The sequence below is a fragment of the Myripristis murdjan genome, chromosome 2 (assembly GCF_902150065.1).
Source record: "Myripristis murdjan chromosome 2, fMyrMur1.1, whole genome shotgun sequence".
Taxonomy (NCBI): Eukaryota; Metazoa; Chordata; class Actinopteri; order Holocentriformes; family Holocentridae; genus Myripristis; species Myripristis murdjan.
In genome coordinates this window covers 13,997,941-14,014,569 of record NC_043981.1, presented here as the reverse complement: position 1 = coordinate 14,014,569, position 16,629 = coordinate 13,997,941, and the positions used below count along the sequence as shown (strand labels likewise).

The 16,629-nt window shown below is 42.5% G+C and overlaps 1 protein-coding gene across 1 annotated transcript in view; it reads right to left on the bottom strand.

The window, feature by feature from the left end:
- Positions 1–11,913, bottom strand: part of spry2 (sprouty RTK signaling antagonist 2) — a 535,263-nt gene extending 523,350 nt beyond the window's left edge. Inside the window, exon 1 of the mRNA XM_030070598.1 lies at positions 11,044–11,913. Within this exon, the coding sequence (XP_029926458.1) occupies positions 11,044–11,199 (156 nt within the window). The 5' untranslated portion in view covers positions 11,200–11,913. The remainder of the gene's footprint in view (positions 1–11,043) is intronic.
- Positions 11,914–16,629: the final 4,716 nt, after the last annotated feature.

Below are 16,629 nucleotides of genomic sequence, written 5' to 3'. Positions count from 1 at the left end.
TTTAACTACGCTCAATTGGGATTGTGCAAGCTGTTAAGGGAACCCAAACTGGTTGGGTCCTCCCCAAATGTCTGAATGACAAATATTGTCTCCAATATGCATCCAAATTAACATTAATGAGTGCATAACTCTCGTTCCAATTCTAGTGGCTTACTTTTCCTTTGGGAAACAGGCAAACAAACACACACGTACGCAAACCCACATGTATCATCTGAGAGATCACGCGTCGGGGTGATGGAGCATGAGGATATGAGAGCTAACAGATATATCTGTGTGCAAGCATTGTGTGTGTGTGCGCGCGTGTGCGTGTGGGCATGCGTGTGTGTGTGTTTGCATCCATCTGAGCGAGCATCAGAGTGCTTTATCTGTCATCATAAGAGCAGAGACAAATGCTGGCACTGCCTGCAAACAACAAGCGGAGCCAGGACTCTCAAACAGAGACACAACAGGCTTTGTGTGTTTTGGGGCTTGGGGATGCTGCCATACTGTATTGTCGTATAGTTTCCTATGAGTCAGCTTATCTGAAACCATGTACGGTAATGGCTAACCTGCAAATTTTTAGATCACATCATAAACTGTGGATTCGCTCCTTTTCTACACATTGTCACACATCCCTGCTCGGCCCAGAGGTCCTATCGCACGTCTGTCATGGATTTATTTACCCAAACTGTTCCTCTGCATTTCTTTACATCGCTCACATGCGCTCATCGTGGGTTGGATTGAGGCCACTTCCAAATCTGTTTTTGAAGGTCTGATTCGGAGGTGAGGAAAACCCAATTTTGTGCATCCAGCACTGTGACGAGCTGCACGCTGGCACAATCAGCTGATAAGAATTTGCACTGAGACAGCAAGTGTAACCAGCCAGAAAAAAAAAAAAAGAAAAAAAGAGCTTGTCTGCTCCTCTTTATCTACATCTCCTCCGTTGTGCTTGTTATAGATTTACAGTTACAGGGGGAATCAATAAGGGGTAATGGCTTTTACCCTGGTTTCACCTCATATATATGTGTCCCAAATGTTTTGTGAATTCACAAAATTCGAAATTATGTCTTACTACCTGGCATATTGCTTTCAGGACCTTTTGACAAATTAAAGTCTTAGTCAGGTACTTCAGCCCACAGAAGCATTAGCTGCAATGCAGGGAGTTTGATGTGATTTGACCTTAATTGTTATGGGCGGAAAAAAAGGTTACATTTTAAAATCTCGGCATATACTGCATGCAAATATATACCCACAGGGTAACACATTAATATTTAAGTAAATAAAGCGAGTTAATCATTAAGGAGCTATTATAAACATATTTCTAATGCAGTCCTGGGTGAAAAACACAAAATATATAATAGACACTTGTGGAGTGACATTCAAGCTTCCACACCCCTGCCAGGTTTTTCACTGCTGCTTCCTCGAGGTGCAGGCACACACACATACAAATTTGCAGACTTAGACACACAGACACACACAGACCCAAAGACAAGCCCTGAAAGGCTTTTGGTGTGACATGTTAAACATCTGTGCTCCTTCTCTGGAAGCCACTCTGCCTCTGCCATCCAACAGCAAAAAAAAAAAAAAAAAAAAAAAAAAAAAAGGAAAATGATAGAGTGGACTGACCTGTAAGCAACAGCCTCATGCAGGGCTGGATGAGAAATTTGGACTGTGACTGGATGAGGCTTTCATGTAGCACAAGCTCGCATATCACAAAAAAAAGACTGAAAACAAAAAGGAGAAAAGTGTAGAGGGTAGGAACTGGTAAAAGATTAGAGGAAATATGAATTAATTACAAGAAATATGAATCCATACGAGCAAAACTAGACATGAAGTCAAATTACCAATAAACAAGACAGGACCTGATACAATCAGTATTGAACTTGGCTTATTGCTTGGCGGTGTGTGTATTTACTCTGTGTACAAAATATTAGGGACATCTTCATGATGTCAAGTTGCAGCTTTTGCATTATTTATATCTCAGCTATCTCAAAGCCTAAAAATCCACTTTTTTTGCTACATCTCTTCTTTTATGATTGGTATAGATTTATTAAGGGAAATCAATGAGGGATTATGCCATTGCCTGGAGTCACCTCATCATGAAGAGAGTAAGTGTCCCTAATAGTGTGTGCACCCAGTGTGCTGCATTAAATCAAGCACATGGCACCTCCCGAATGCTCCACAGTAAATCTGGCATCCCAGAACCACCTCCCTTTATATCTCCTGCATTGCCCCTATAGATTTCCCCGAGCCTATAATACCGCAACAAGGCTCCTGTTGCAACATTGACTTTTCAACTCAAAAACATAAATCGCAGCAGAAATAGGCTAATGTACCGGCTTACCCTGCCAGCCTGTTCAGCAACTCCCTTTTATCAATAATCAGGGGCTCAGTTGACCTTCGCCTGCGAGGTGCAGGAAACACACTGAATCAGCAAGTGCACTTAACTGTGCAGAAATAATCATGCCAAGGAATGCGGACAGCACACAACTATTCAATTCGACGATAAGCCATAACAACATGTGATGAATTAAGCCGCCTTCTGTTTTCTGTTGTTGGCCGGAAGACAGAATCTCAATTGCGTCCTTTCTCTTCAGACACGGCTCCTCTGTGTTTTATATTGTGGCCCGGTATAAACTCTGACCTTGCAGGCCATTCTCATTTCCAGGGCATCAAATACCACAGCTTGTTCACGCCATTCTGCATCTGATACCGATGCAAAAGGCACCCATTACAAGCCAAAGGCACGCTTTGGTGTCAGTATGAGATGCAGGGGGGGATGGTGCAGAGCGAGACAGTCCACAAAAGGCGGTGGCCCGGGTCGATGGCAGGCATGTAAGCCACAGGACCTTCAAGCGTCAGACCGGAGTTCAATTCCTGTTTCCTTTATTTCTTTATTTGGATCCCCATTAGCTGCCACCAAAGTAGCAGCTACCCTTCCTAGTGTGTGACCGAGACCGTGTCCAGTTTCCGTTTTGTTCCCTAAACCTGACCTTTCCCTGACCTTAACCAAGTGGTTTTTATACCTAAACCTGACCTTTCCTTAACCTTAACAAAGTGGTTTTTATACCTAAACCTGACCTTTCCTTAACCTTAATGAAGTGATTTTTATACTTAAACCTAACCTTTCCCTAACCTTAATCAAGTGGTTTTTATACTTAAACCTAACCTTTCCTTAACCTTAACCAAATGGTTTTTATACCTAAACCTAACCTTTCCTTAACCTTAACCAAGTGTTTTTTATGCCTAAACCTAACCTTTCCCTAACCTTAAACAAGTGATTTTTATACTTAAACCTAACCTTTCCCTGACCTTAACCAAGTGGTTTTTATACTTAAACCTAACCTTTCCTTAACCAAGTGGTTTTTATACCTAAACCTAACCTTTCCCTAACCTTAACCAAGTGGCTTTTATGCCTAAACCTAACCTTTCCCTGACCTTAACCAAGTGGTTCTTATACTTAAACCTAACCTTTCCCTAACCTTAACCAAGTGGTTTTTATACTTAAATTTAACCTTTCCCTGACCTTAACCAAGTGGTTTTTATACTTAAATTTAACCTTTCCTTAACCTTAACCAAATGGTTTTTAGACTTAAGCCTAAGCTTTCCTTAACCTTAACCAAGTGATTTTTATACTTAAACCTAACCTTCCCCTAACCTTAACCAAGTGTTTTTTTTATGCCTAAACCTAACCTTAAACAAGTGTTTGTTTGTTTTTGCTTGTTTGTTTGATTGTTTGTTTGTTTTATACTTAAACCTAACCTTTCCCTGACCTTAACCAAGTGGTTTTTATGCCTAAACCTAAACTTTCCTTAACTTTAATCAAGTGGCTTTGGTGCCTAAACCTAACCTTTCCCTAACTTTAACCAAGTGGTTTTTATACTTAAACCCAACCTTTCCTTAACCTTAATGAAGTGGTTTTTATGCCTAAACTTAACCTTTCCCTAACCTTAAACAAGTGTTTTGTTTTTTTTTTGTTTTTTTTATACTTAAACCTAACCTTTCCCTGACCTTAACCAAGTGGTTCTTATACTTAAACCTAACCTTTGCCTAACCTTAATGAAGTGTTTTTATAGTTAAACCTAACCTTTCCCTGACCTTAACCAAGTGGTTTTTATGCCTAAACCTAACATTTCCCTGACCTTAACCAAGTGGTTTTTATACTTAAACCTAACCTTTCCCTGACCTTAACCAAGTGGTTTTTATGCCTAAACCTACCCTTTCCATAACCAAGTGGCTAAACCTAACCATGCGAGACTGACAAGTGATGAAACCGAGGAAGCCTGATATGTCTCACTGTGATGCCAAGGAGTCCAGTTGGTGTCTGCATCAGACGTGAGAGGGGACTGAGAACGTGTTGGACCACGAATCCCGAAACTTCCCGAGTAAACTGCTGCTGAATGTGGTTGCAAATCCACAGCACCCGACTTCGGGAGTAGCTAAGCCTCTCCTTGTCATACGCCTCCAGCACATTCCCCCGCCTCGTTCTGTGAATGAAACAGCCTGCTGAGTGTTGGACCACAATACTCGACACACACGCACATGCACACACACACACAGACACAGACACACACAGACTGAAAGTTAGTCATACAAAGAGGGGAGCGAGAGAGTCACTCACAGATGGCATTAGCAGAGAGTTTTGCTTGGGGCCAATGTGTGAGACGTCTGCATGCGTGATACAAAGATTGTCATTTGCCTACTTAGCAAACAGAGCACAGCGGCAGCAGAATGTGCCGCGAAGAGCGTGTACTACCTCGGCCCAGCCTTGATATTTTCCATCATGTCACTCAGGGCCTTGACAGTTTGAGGCAACAAAGGCATAAGACCTTGACCGAGGATCCCTCTGGTAACAGCACACTCTCAGCAGAGGTACAGTTTGTCAGAACATTTGATTATGCAAGCTTACTTTTATTCATTTGACATTGTCATTGAGATTTTTTTTTTCCCCCTCGCATCTCAAACCCAAAGGCTGCAGATTCACAGCGCTTAGAAAAAAAAAAAATTGGCCATGATGAAAATTTCACCTTCGCATCAAATTGCAGTTTTACACCAGCCCATTCATTTATTCACTATTGTGAAACCTGCCAATGTAATAATCATGCTTTCCAGCGGTAATATTTTGCAGTGATATTCTAAAACTCAATAACAGGCACTCAGAAAGAAATACACTTTTTTTTTACAACACTGACTAGCAAGCCAGTTTATGCGTCCAGAGACGGAGAATAACAGATTAAGGATTACATTTTCAAATCAGGATGGAACAAAACTATACACCAGTGTTTGGTACCTTGATATATAACTCGGCCATTAGCAGGAAGACTGAAAGCCCATTCATTAACTTTGAAATATTGCGAGTACGCTGACTTTGCATGCTTTATTGACTGAAATCGTGTGAATTTTGGCCATTTCCAGCCTAACACGCCTGCCATGCCAACAAGAAATGTGATATTTCTCTTCTCCGCGTCTGATGCTGATGCTATTAAACTTTATCAGGGGGTTGTCAAAGTCACTTTGTACAAATCAAGCCTGCAATTTATTTATTTATTTTTTTTTTTAGTGTGTCATTAATGAAACAAAGTGAAGGTGGTATTTTTATGTAAATTTAACTGAATCCATGAATATCTTAATTTCACCTGTCACCTTTCTCCTTTTCTCTCCCACTAACTTGTTCTCATATGCAAATTGCGTTTCACTGATGTCATACGATGAGGTTTTAGTTCTGTTTTCAACGATGATTTTGCATGGACTTTTGATATACGGTGATATGCATGTATATACTACAAGCCATAGCCTATCGATTGACTGATATATATATATATAATACATTGTACATTGATACCATCCAGTATTTATGCTACTTATGTATTTTGCTGCAATATGAAAATACAGCTATTATTATTAAACCTTTCTTTAAGTGGGTGAGAACACAGTGAGATTTCAAAGTCTCTTTTTCAAGTGTGACCCAGAGGCTGCAGCACGCAGATAAAACATAGAGGTTACCAACAAACAAAACATATGGTAAATGTACATGGCTGTGTTTGATTTAATGTTGTGTTGAAAAAAAAAAATAAACGCCTCAAAGTATTGGTAAATACTTTGGTAAAATGTCTACTTTTTTTCTGACTACATGTCTAAACAACTCAGTTCAATGAGCAGCCAGTAGCAGGTGACGTATAGGACTTTGTCACTACAATCAGCATGCAGTTGTTCTCACTGGAATAAATGTAAAAGGGCATGAATCACACACACACACACACACACACACACACACACACACACGCACACACCTGTAAATGTTATCATGAGATCAATATCCCATCACTCTTACTAGAGACAGGTCTGATGGTGTTAATGGTGTCTTTAGTGGTTAATGGTGACTGAAACAGCAGGCATGAAGAAAAAATTAACCTGATGAAACCATCACATTTTGAACCGACCTCACCCCTCCCATTGGTTTACACTTCCGGATGACGTCTGTCTTCTTCAGATTTATGACGGAAAGAAAAGTCTGTCAAAATGCAGCTCCATGCGACCTGCACAGCGATGGCGTCAGACGCTGCACCGGTTGCACGTTGTGATCTGATGAAATTTTGTAGAAACGAGTCGGGGCTGTATCAGAATGAAAATGTTTGAAAAGGCCGACTTGCTTTGAGAACAAAATGTGAGGCAGGGGAGAAGTGCTCGGCGATTACGGCATGTCCTCTGACACGTCTTCTGATCCGTCTTTATATATTATTACGCCGTGTTCGGCTGAACTCCGGGGTTACACACACCTACGGTAATGCCTGACCACACATATCCCCGCTGGACGTGGAGCCCCTGCTCTCTCCGCCTTTTATCCCCTTTGTCCCTTCTTTTTTTTTTTTCCCCCTTTCTTTGAATAAGTCTATCCACTGCAATCATCAAATGGAGGGCCATTTCAATCACACATTAAGTTTCAGAGAGATGAGTTATATTTGTAGTGAGGATTTTAATGCGCACACGAATGGACCCATCCATCCTCCGAACAATGGAGGGAAATAGGTGAGCTGCAGCCATCTCACGCTACTTGAAAGGAATGACTCATTAGTATCGTTTTATTCGCCGGTGCTTAAGAGGGGAGTTATTTGAATCATTATATATCATGGTACTTAACTTAAAAGGAGCTTTTTCAATCATTACCTCTTTGAACTATACTGTTAAAGCAGTGCATTACGTGAGGACCTTCTTTTATGAAGGAAATGACTCGCCAATTTTATACAAATTTGTCTCCTGCGGAGGATTCGTCACAAGGGATGACATCACCGGCTAGTTTGAGGGCAGTAAACGCATCACAAAACCGTTCACACACACGTGTTAATCCATCACCCAATAGCCTCCATCCTCTCTTGATGTTTGCATTTCTAATTGCAGTCACAACGGCAATTATTAACATCTCGTTGAAGAAATAACGATCACGATGGACACACATGATCATAAAACAGAGGATAATCTCTAATTATTTTATTTTATGGGATTATCTATATTTCTCCCCGCTGGGCTGCAGCGAGATAAAGACGGTCCTCTTCTATGAGCTGCGGCGGGAGCACAAAAGAGAGAGCAAAGCTTAGCAAAATCAAATATCTTTACGCTGCTATATGCACTTTATAGTCGCGCGTTCTTTGTTATTCTGCTATGCAAAAGCACGAGAACAAGAAATTTTAAGCAGCTTCAACAGCAATTAACTGCGCTAATTCACAGACCTTAATTGAATATGCCTCCAGTCAAGGGCGAAATCCTCACTCAGGCTTTCAGGGGGAGGGAGGGAGTGTGAGTGTGAGTGTGTGTGTGTGTGTGTGTGTGTGTGTGTGTGTGTAGGGCTAGGGGTGAGGACACTACTGACAATATGTGGAACTGATTGTTCAAGCAGTGATTATAGGATCAAATCATTTCTGTGCTGAGCCAAATAAAAGAACTAAAAACATAAAACTAACATGATAATGCCTGCCTTGGGGATATAAACTGTTTCAAAAACGCACCTTTATAAATTGCACTTTTACTTGATTAATTCCTTCTACGTGTATCTTATCATATATTGTACTGGTCCATTATTTTGCTCTGTTTTTATTTTATTATCTTACTTTGTTTCATTCTTACTTTTGTTGTCATGTTGTTAGATTCTGTCTTTTATTTTACTGTTGTGCAGCACATTGTGACTATATAAATAAAGTTTATTATTAGTAGTAGTATTGGGGTTGTCATGATGCCACGATTCTCAAGGTTGTCATCATGTGGCTTGTTTGCTCTCGCAGTTTGAAATCCCCCGGCGTTGACACAAACAGGTGATAACCAGCTTTATGATACCGGTTTTCCAGCATCGCCGGTGTTCGTTTTTTTTTGCGCAGGAGCTCGCCCCGAAGAGAGACGGAGACCTCAGAGGAACAGCTCGCCATATGGAGGCTGGCTGCCGGCCAAGCTCTGCAAACTCTCTTTGTCTCTCTTGTGGAAAACTCTGGAATGATGAACTTCGATACAACATGAAACGTGCTGCCGTGCTGCTGCTGCTGTTACTTTTTACTTTTTACGAGTATCCTCTTCTTCTTCTATGGTACACCACTATGCTTAGTACAGTCAATGCTGCCCCCACCCAACCGAGTGTAATTAAACACAGAAAAGTAAGTGGGATAGTGTAGTTTCATGAGCTTGAACCTGTATTGATGTATGACAATTTTTGGAGTGTCAAATTTCCCTCTTTTGAGCATTTTCATACAAAAACAGGCTCATATCTCCTTTGTGCATTGTGTTTATTTATTCAGTTGTTCAGTTATGTGTCATTTTAAATTGATTCTTCAATTAAAGGCCAAATTTGTCGCAGTTTGTCATACCATCGAGTAGGTAACGTGGGTCACCGTGCCTTAAAAGGCTGGCAACCAAACCAAAATAATTTGCCTCCACTTCACCACCGAGTTTTATTCTAACTGCATCCAAATGATTTTTTTTTCTCAGAGTTTTTTCTGCCTTGTTGAGAATAAACCTCTGCTGGAAACACTGAATCCTTGATGTGCTTTGGCAGGGAAACGGTCAAATGCGAGGGAATTACTGAACAGCAGCGCAATATCAGCTATCAGCAGCTCCTGTCTGAAAATATTGAAAATTGCCTTCAAACCCTCCAATGAATGCTTCACTGTACACATTTGAGCGTGTGTGCAAGCGTGCCTCGGTGTGCTATGTGTGTGTGTGTGTGTGTGAGTGCAGAGTGGATGTGGAGCGAGCTACACCACGGTCAGTCGCCATCCTCCCCTCTGGCCCGGTGGAGGAGCCACGACGCATCAGCACATATGACAAGTGTGCAAGGCATCCTTATACCCGACGGGCGACTGGCTACCACTGTGCAGCCTCCCGTGGAAGGAGCAGATCGGCGCACGCAGAGATGCAGCCAACCAAAAACGAGCGCTTGGCCTCAAACCGGCCCGCCTCATCCACATGGATGAATGTCAGAGCTAACGAACTAGTGTCCGATGAGAGTGAAGCCTGTCCGGTCGAGGGCAAACGCGAGTGCATGTCCGAGTCAGTCCGTGTTCAAAGTCAAGCCGTGATGGACGCGGCCGGAGGCGACTCATTACAATCAAGTTTGTTGCTGCACTTGATCGCTGTTTTCCGGAGCCATGTTGCATTGTATTTAAAGAAGCGCACACTTTGCAGGTTTTTCATTAGTGCTCCATGAACAACAACATTGCTAAAGCATGTGGAGAAACCTGAACCAAATGCAACGTGAAAAGTTCAAATTTACCCGTAGTAGCTTAAGTAAAGGATAAACCCTGTTATAGCTCAATTGAGTCCAGACCACCACGGTAATGTAAATGCAAAGCACATTTGATGAAAATCGGAGTGGCTCAAAACTAAGAGGCCCCTGAGCAGCTCGGCTTCACTCTGTAACTTCACATTACACTGTTTTTGGAGCAGATTCTCAACTTGGCCTGGTCTTCGATGCCCTCTCCCCATTAGCTAAAGGTCAAATTAAACCTCAGTCAGGCCCGCTTTAGTCAAAGAAACTTTATTGCCATCTGCAGGAAATGATATTTGGCGGTACGGCTCCGTTCTGGTACCTCCCTCCCGTCCCATGAGCATACTTGGGAAGCCTTTAGGTGGGGAGAGCACACCTCCCCGCCCTTCCATGTGCCCTCATGGAAGGTTTAAGGCACGGAGACCCCATAGGATACAGAACACAGCAAGCCTCGGTGACAACGGCAATGCCACTGATTAAGCCAGACACAGCATGGAAAGGAGCCGGGGCGGAGGTGGGTTGCAAAGCGGCTTGCAGATGAAGCAGCAGGGGCAGGCGGAAGCGGCTTAAAGAAGGCGCCCCGTGTGAGATTTGCCAATTGAATGCACAGAAGGGAATCAGCTGAGCCGTCAGCTGATGTGGGCCGCTCGGAGATCAGCCGGCGTAGGCTGGGATTGTGAGCTCAGCTTGTCTTCGCGGCCTGCCCGAGCTAACACTGTGCCCTGCTTCTGCGATGAAATGGCGTCATAGCTGCACCGTAGAGGCCTAAGCCGGTGTAATTCTGCATTGGAGTCTCTGACGCTGAAAGACTGAACAATGTCAACATTTGAGTATTCTGTGGCAATGAAGCACAGATAAAAAACAGAAGCAATTATTTTTATAGTATCTGAAAGAAAGAGCACCCTCTCAGATGCAATCATGGGTGTTTCAGGATGCATTGCAACATGAATTTAGGGTCATCTTGCAATTTGGGGGGTGAAGTGGCAACATCACAGCAGATTTGCAAACCTCCTCAGCTCCAGGCTCAGGCTACAAATCAGCATTAACGTCTACTGCAAGGTCAGTCAGATGTGGAGCTGATGCACAACCAGACGCAATCAATGGACACGCTTAGTTTACAATGTGTTCACAGAGTACACAACGCAATGCAAAGAGAGAGAGAGAGAGAGAGAGAGAGAGAGAGAGAGAGAGAGAGAGCTTGGTGACGGCGCACCGGTTGGACATGAGGGTCTGGTGACGGCGCACCAGGATCCAATAGACATTGAACAACATAAACAAAGTGAAAAATAAATATTTCAAAAGGGGGGGGGGACACTTACTTTATTTGTAGAGGACGTCCATGCGCCTGTCCCAGAGGACATAATGTCAGTGTCTTTGTTGTCAAAGTCCTTCTTGGTCGTTGTTTGCCTCAATTTCATAAGTTTCTCCTTGTCAATGAAAATAAAAGCCAAGGACAAAAGCATGTTTTTCTCCATTCTCTTCTGTCTTTATGCGCTTTTACGCTGAAAGGAGCTCTCCATGGATGCGGTGACAGAGGGGACAGGTAAGGCCAAAAGTCCAGTCTCTATGGCGGATCACTGTCTGTCAAGCAACTAAGCAGCTGCACTGGCGTCACCACTTGGAGCCACCAAATCAGACTCGAATCTAATCACATCAAATGATTTCGCATAACTGGCCGGGCCCTTCAATTTGCGATAATCAAATTTCTTCAAAAAATTTCTTGCAGTCTCCTAAGCCAAGGACATCAAGCTCCTCCAGACGGTCAAACCTGGCTTTCATCTCTACAGTGATGCTGTCAGGAATATGCTAGAAAATTATTTGCCTCTCATCTCTGACAGATTTGTGGCGGCGGGTCTCCGCATAAATCATCATTTAACAGTTCAACATCCCCCGTGATGGGCTCCCCTCATTTCCCAGAGTGGCTTAAGTTGGCCAACTTAGCTCTAGTTTGGTGAGAATATGCCTCATCTATGCGAATTTGAGTTTTCCCTGACTGATATGAAACCTGCGCGGCTCATGCGGGGCCACAACGCGACTCCTGCCGGTGGTTTCCAAGGGCCACGGTAAAGAGCTCTTGTTAAAGTCCTGAACAGCTTACTGGCGTGCTTGTCATGTAATATTCTGGCCCTCAGGCTGGGTCAGGCCCTGCAGCTCAGGGGTCTGTGTCCAATGAGTGACCAAAGCTCTGTTTTACTGCATAAAACATGTTTTAAAGTAAGAAATACGCACCGCTGACCGCCGCCGTTCAATCAGCCGCGGAGGGTGATTGAGCAGCTGGAGGCACGCACAGCCGGGAGTGCAGGTCACGTGACATGGCCTGTTGATTGTATATGGTAAAAGTTAAAATTCATAAATGCTGAATTTCAAAGCTCAGCCACAATGTCAGTTTTGTATGTGGATGTAAAGAATACATAAAGAATATCAAAGTTATATGCTTGAAAAAGTAATGAAACTGTCAGCCCTGACTGTGATATCTGTAGAGGAATAATATGTATTTTTTTTTCTATGTTGATTTTATATTAATGGGATCTATTTTTCCCGCATTTCTCATTAATAGCCTAATCGTGCTGTTTCTTTATACAGCATTATGTTATGCTGAGCACATGTTTGAAATATGTATTGATGCATGTGTTTTCATTTTTTTTTTTCCACTTGTTGATCATGCAAAATAGAGTGAGAGCCGACTACGCATGCGCAAAGCTATCAAGACGCTGGCCCTCGCGCCTGCCTGGGACCTTGAACTTGCAGCATTTAGGAAAGCTAATTTAAAGGAGCAAGTTGTGGCAAAAGAAGGATACAATACTTAAAAAAAAAAAAAAAAATCAGATAACTAATCCCAAGACCAATAAAATATTATGAAATTTTTAAATAAAATTCATATAGGCCGATTCATGAATTAAGAAAATTACATGTGAAAATGCTAATTCCTCATCAACAATTTTTTTTTTCACATGTGTAAATGTTAGTTCACATGGGAATATTGCCAGTCACGTGTGAAAATGGCAAATTCACATGTGAAATTAAAATGTTTACACATGAAAAGGCATATTGCACATGACTTTTTCATCGGTGTCTAGTGAAGCGTCATTGACAGACCATGTAACATAAAAACAAATAAATTATTTACCAAAGTGTTGAAATCTGACAGCAATATAGCACAGGGTGGACGATGTATGTTAATGTGGCGGTAGACTAGTGCTGTGTTTTTCCCTGAGGCTGCCCAATATGGAAAATAATTTATGTTTATGTGATCTGAGATTGCCGCTAGATCATCTGTGGTTGATTAATATGGTTTATAGTGTAGCAGATCTGCTTTGAACAGACTTTGCTTGCTCTGTGAAACACAACATGCAGATTGCTGTTTTTAAAATTAGTTTCCAGCAGCAGATTACGGATTTAGGTCGAGTTTTTTTACACCAGAAATTTTCAGCTCTAAATTTCAGCCCAAGTGCCAGGGCTGCCGCTTGGCGTTTTGGTCGTCTTTCCACCCCTAACAACACCTGAGGGAGCGATTTAGCAGAGGAAATGATTAACAACACTCCCTGAGGCGTTGTTTTTAATCAGGGGTTCATAGAAGGGTTAATTCTATCAAGCAGCTGGACTGAAGCCTCAGAAAAGAGAACAACAGCCAACAAAGGCAACACCGGCCCGTGTATGGATCTATACACTTGTTATACATCACACAACTAGGAACAGCTGTCATACTGATGCAGCAACATTAACATTATGAAGATTGCTGAGGGCAAAAAAACATTCTATTCTACTCCATCGATCGGTTCTCTCACTGATATTTGAGACATGTTGTCAATTGAATCCAACTCTTGAGCATCTTCTGTAATGTCTCTTGACCTAAAACTATTCTCAAAATGTATCATGCATATATTTACTAGAGTCTAAATGCCACTTTTAGCATAAAAGCCAGTAATCTCTCTGCTGAACATGACATGTAGAGCAGACTTGTCGCTGTCGTGTGCATGTGTGGCAGATACCGCTGCATGGTGCATGGCGTGGGATGCCGTTTTATCATAGTGGCACCTGTCTTGTGTTTAACCACATTCTTGTGAGCACAATAACTCCAAAACAATAGCTGACGGAAACTTTATGCTCTATCAGGCGGATGATCTGATTCGATTTCGGAGCACCTTGCAGCGTACACACGCATCGCTTAGCTGCTTGTTAAGCGATTGTTCGCATAACTCATTATGTTTAACCCTCCTATTATGTTTGGGGTCAATTTGACCCCATTCAGTTTTTAACGTCTCTAAATAAATGCTTAACATCATTTTTTTTACTTCATATTTTATGACTTTTCCTAATTTAATGGATACTACCGGGTAAAGATGAAATTCACACAATGATATGTTTTCAGTGTCCTGTACGCATTTTGTACGCATCGGTGGTGTTTGGGGTCAATTTGACCCCAGGCTGTTTTAGCTGTATAAAACACCGTTTTACACACATTTTTGGGTTTTTTTTTTGGATGATATTGAGTTCACTATAACATGCAATTTGATAGTCTTCAAAAAACGTCCCTCTGCTTTAGGGCCCTAAGCTAACATAACCATACCTGAAGTAGTATGGGAACCACTCATATGGGGGATATGGGGGGAGATATTGGGGAGGGGAAAACATAATGCCTACAAGAACTTCGATATTTCCCGCGCTGTGAGGGTGGGGAAATATGGTTCCCACGAGGACATTGATAGTTCCCACCACATGGGGCAGGAGCAAACATATAGAAGCTTGCACAGCAGCCTTCTAAATCATTTCTCTTATTGCGCTCTCACTTTATGCTCTCTCTCTTAGCTGAATATGAACGCGAAGCAAAGGTTTTCTGCCAGTGAGGTTTTGTCACAGCTCTTTGACAGTGAAAGTGACACAGAGGAGAATGTGTCTGAGACAGAGGATCATGTTGAGGAGGACCCTGGTTATGAGGCATCCTCTGATGAGAATGAAACCCTCAGTGTTGACCCTCCTGTTGTCTCTCAACCACCAGCAGACACGTTACCTTCCAAAAATGGAGAGGTGTCATGGTCCCTCTCCCCACATGAACAACAGGGTAGACTCAGTGCTGCTAATTTCATCAAAATGGTTCCAGGCCCCAGCAGATATGCTGTCAGCCATGTCCAAGACATAAAATCAGCATTTGAGCTCTTTGTAACACCATCAGGTGGGGATATACTTGTGATGACAAACTTGGAGGGGAGGTGTGTTTATGGGGATAGCTGGAAAGACTTGGATGTGACCCATTTGCAGGTCTACATTGGGTTACTCACTCAGAAGTTGTGTTTCTTTTTCCTGGGGTCAAATTGACCCTGGACATAAGACATGTTACTATCCTTGATAATAGAAATTGTTTTTCTTTCCAAATATTATAGATAACAAAAATCTGTTCTTAGAAATAATATAAAACCATTAAAACACCAAAAATATATTTATTTCCAATTTTAGGTCAATCAGTGAGATTTTATGGTGATTTGCATATTTTTCCATAGTCGCGTAATAGGAAAACTGGATGTATAGGTGGGGGTGGGGGGGGAGTTATGTTTTATTTAAAGGACGATTTAGGTAGTCAACAAAGAAACCTAAAGTACCTGACACAAAAATTTTGGTAACAATTTTAATTATAATAATTTTGTTGAGGTTTAAACTGCTGGGGTCAAATTGACCCCAAACATAAGGGATGTTAGTCAAATTTGAACATAACAGGAGGGTTAATATGTTGTGTTGATTTTGGCAAGATACTTTGGCAGCAATTTTGGCAGCAGCGTTTTCTTGAATGTGTTTCATGTGCAGCAGGATCATGTTGAGTTCCAGTTCCAGAAAACTTGGCCTGTTCGCTCTCACACAGACTCTGCCCTCTGGTGGACTCTATGGGAATAGCATCTCTCCAATCGTATCAAAGACCCCACTCACTGAACATTTGCGTTGAGTGTGACCAATCACATGCGTGTCCTGGAGCATCTTCAAGCTCAAGATATCCTGGTGGCTGCACCGTCACGTGAATTGTGCATTCCAGCATGCACAATTCACCTCTTTTATTTCCATAAATGTTTGTGTGGCCCACATTCAATCCAGACTCAGTGCTAGGGTGAAACACAGTTAAAAGCCACAGTTAAAATGACAAGGAGGCAAACATTTTCACATTATGTAAAAGCCTCAAAAAAGTTATCACCCTACTATGCCTGTATTTTAATTTTTTTTCCAGCTGGAAAATCCTCAGATCTGCACGGTGTCCTTGGCAGGTCACAGGAAGCTGTGTTGCCTCTGAATGAGCAGTAAACATCCGACCGGGGTGGGACAGAAGGCGAATCTGGGCTGGCTTCTCTGGCCCAGGGTGGTTAGGACGAGGAGCAGTCAAATATGCATGTGGCTCTGGACCCATTGTGATCGCTCCGGGGCATCTTCTGTGGCTAGAAGACCTGATGTCAGCTGCTCAGGCTCGGCGGTGATATCATTGATGCTGCCGCTACTGCTGAGGCTACCGGCGGTGTTATGTCTCTCCCCGGTTCGCCATGAGCTGATATCCATCCTGGTTTCTGGGCGGCGGTAACCAGCTGGCCAACTTGCCTTGGGTTTCAGTCAAGAAGGTCAAGCCAAACCATCCTGTGGCGTACACAGGCCTCAGTGGAAAACTAAAAAACATTGTCTGTGCCCGCTTGTGTCTCAGTCAACATGTTATTCCCACCATTTTTTTTTTTTTAGATAGAAAACTTGAAGCCTTGAGACCGGGACCGATCTTGAGTAACGCAACACCGGAGCTAGGGTTACAATATTGTAACCTTCATTTGGACTTCGCCATTACCCCTCCCTCAGTTGAAACATAATGGCCAAAACTGCACAAAGGGATGCAATAACACTTCAAGTAGAACCAAGCTATTAGTACTCGCCTGTAAACACGAGGC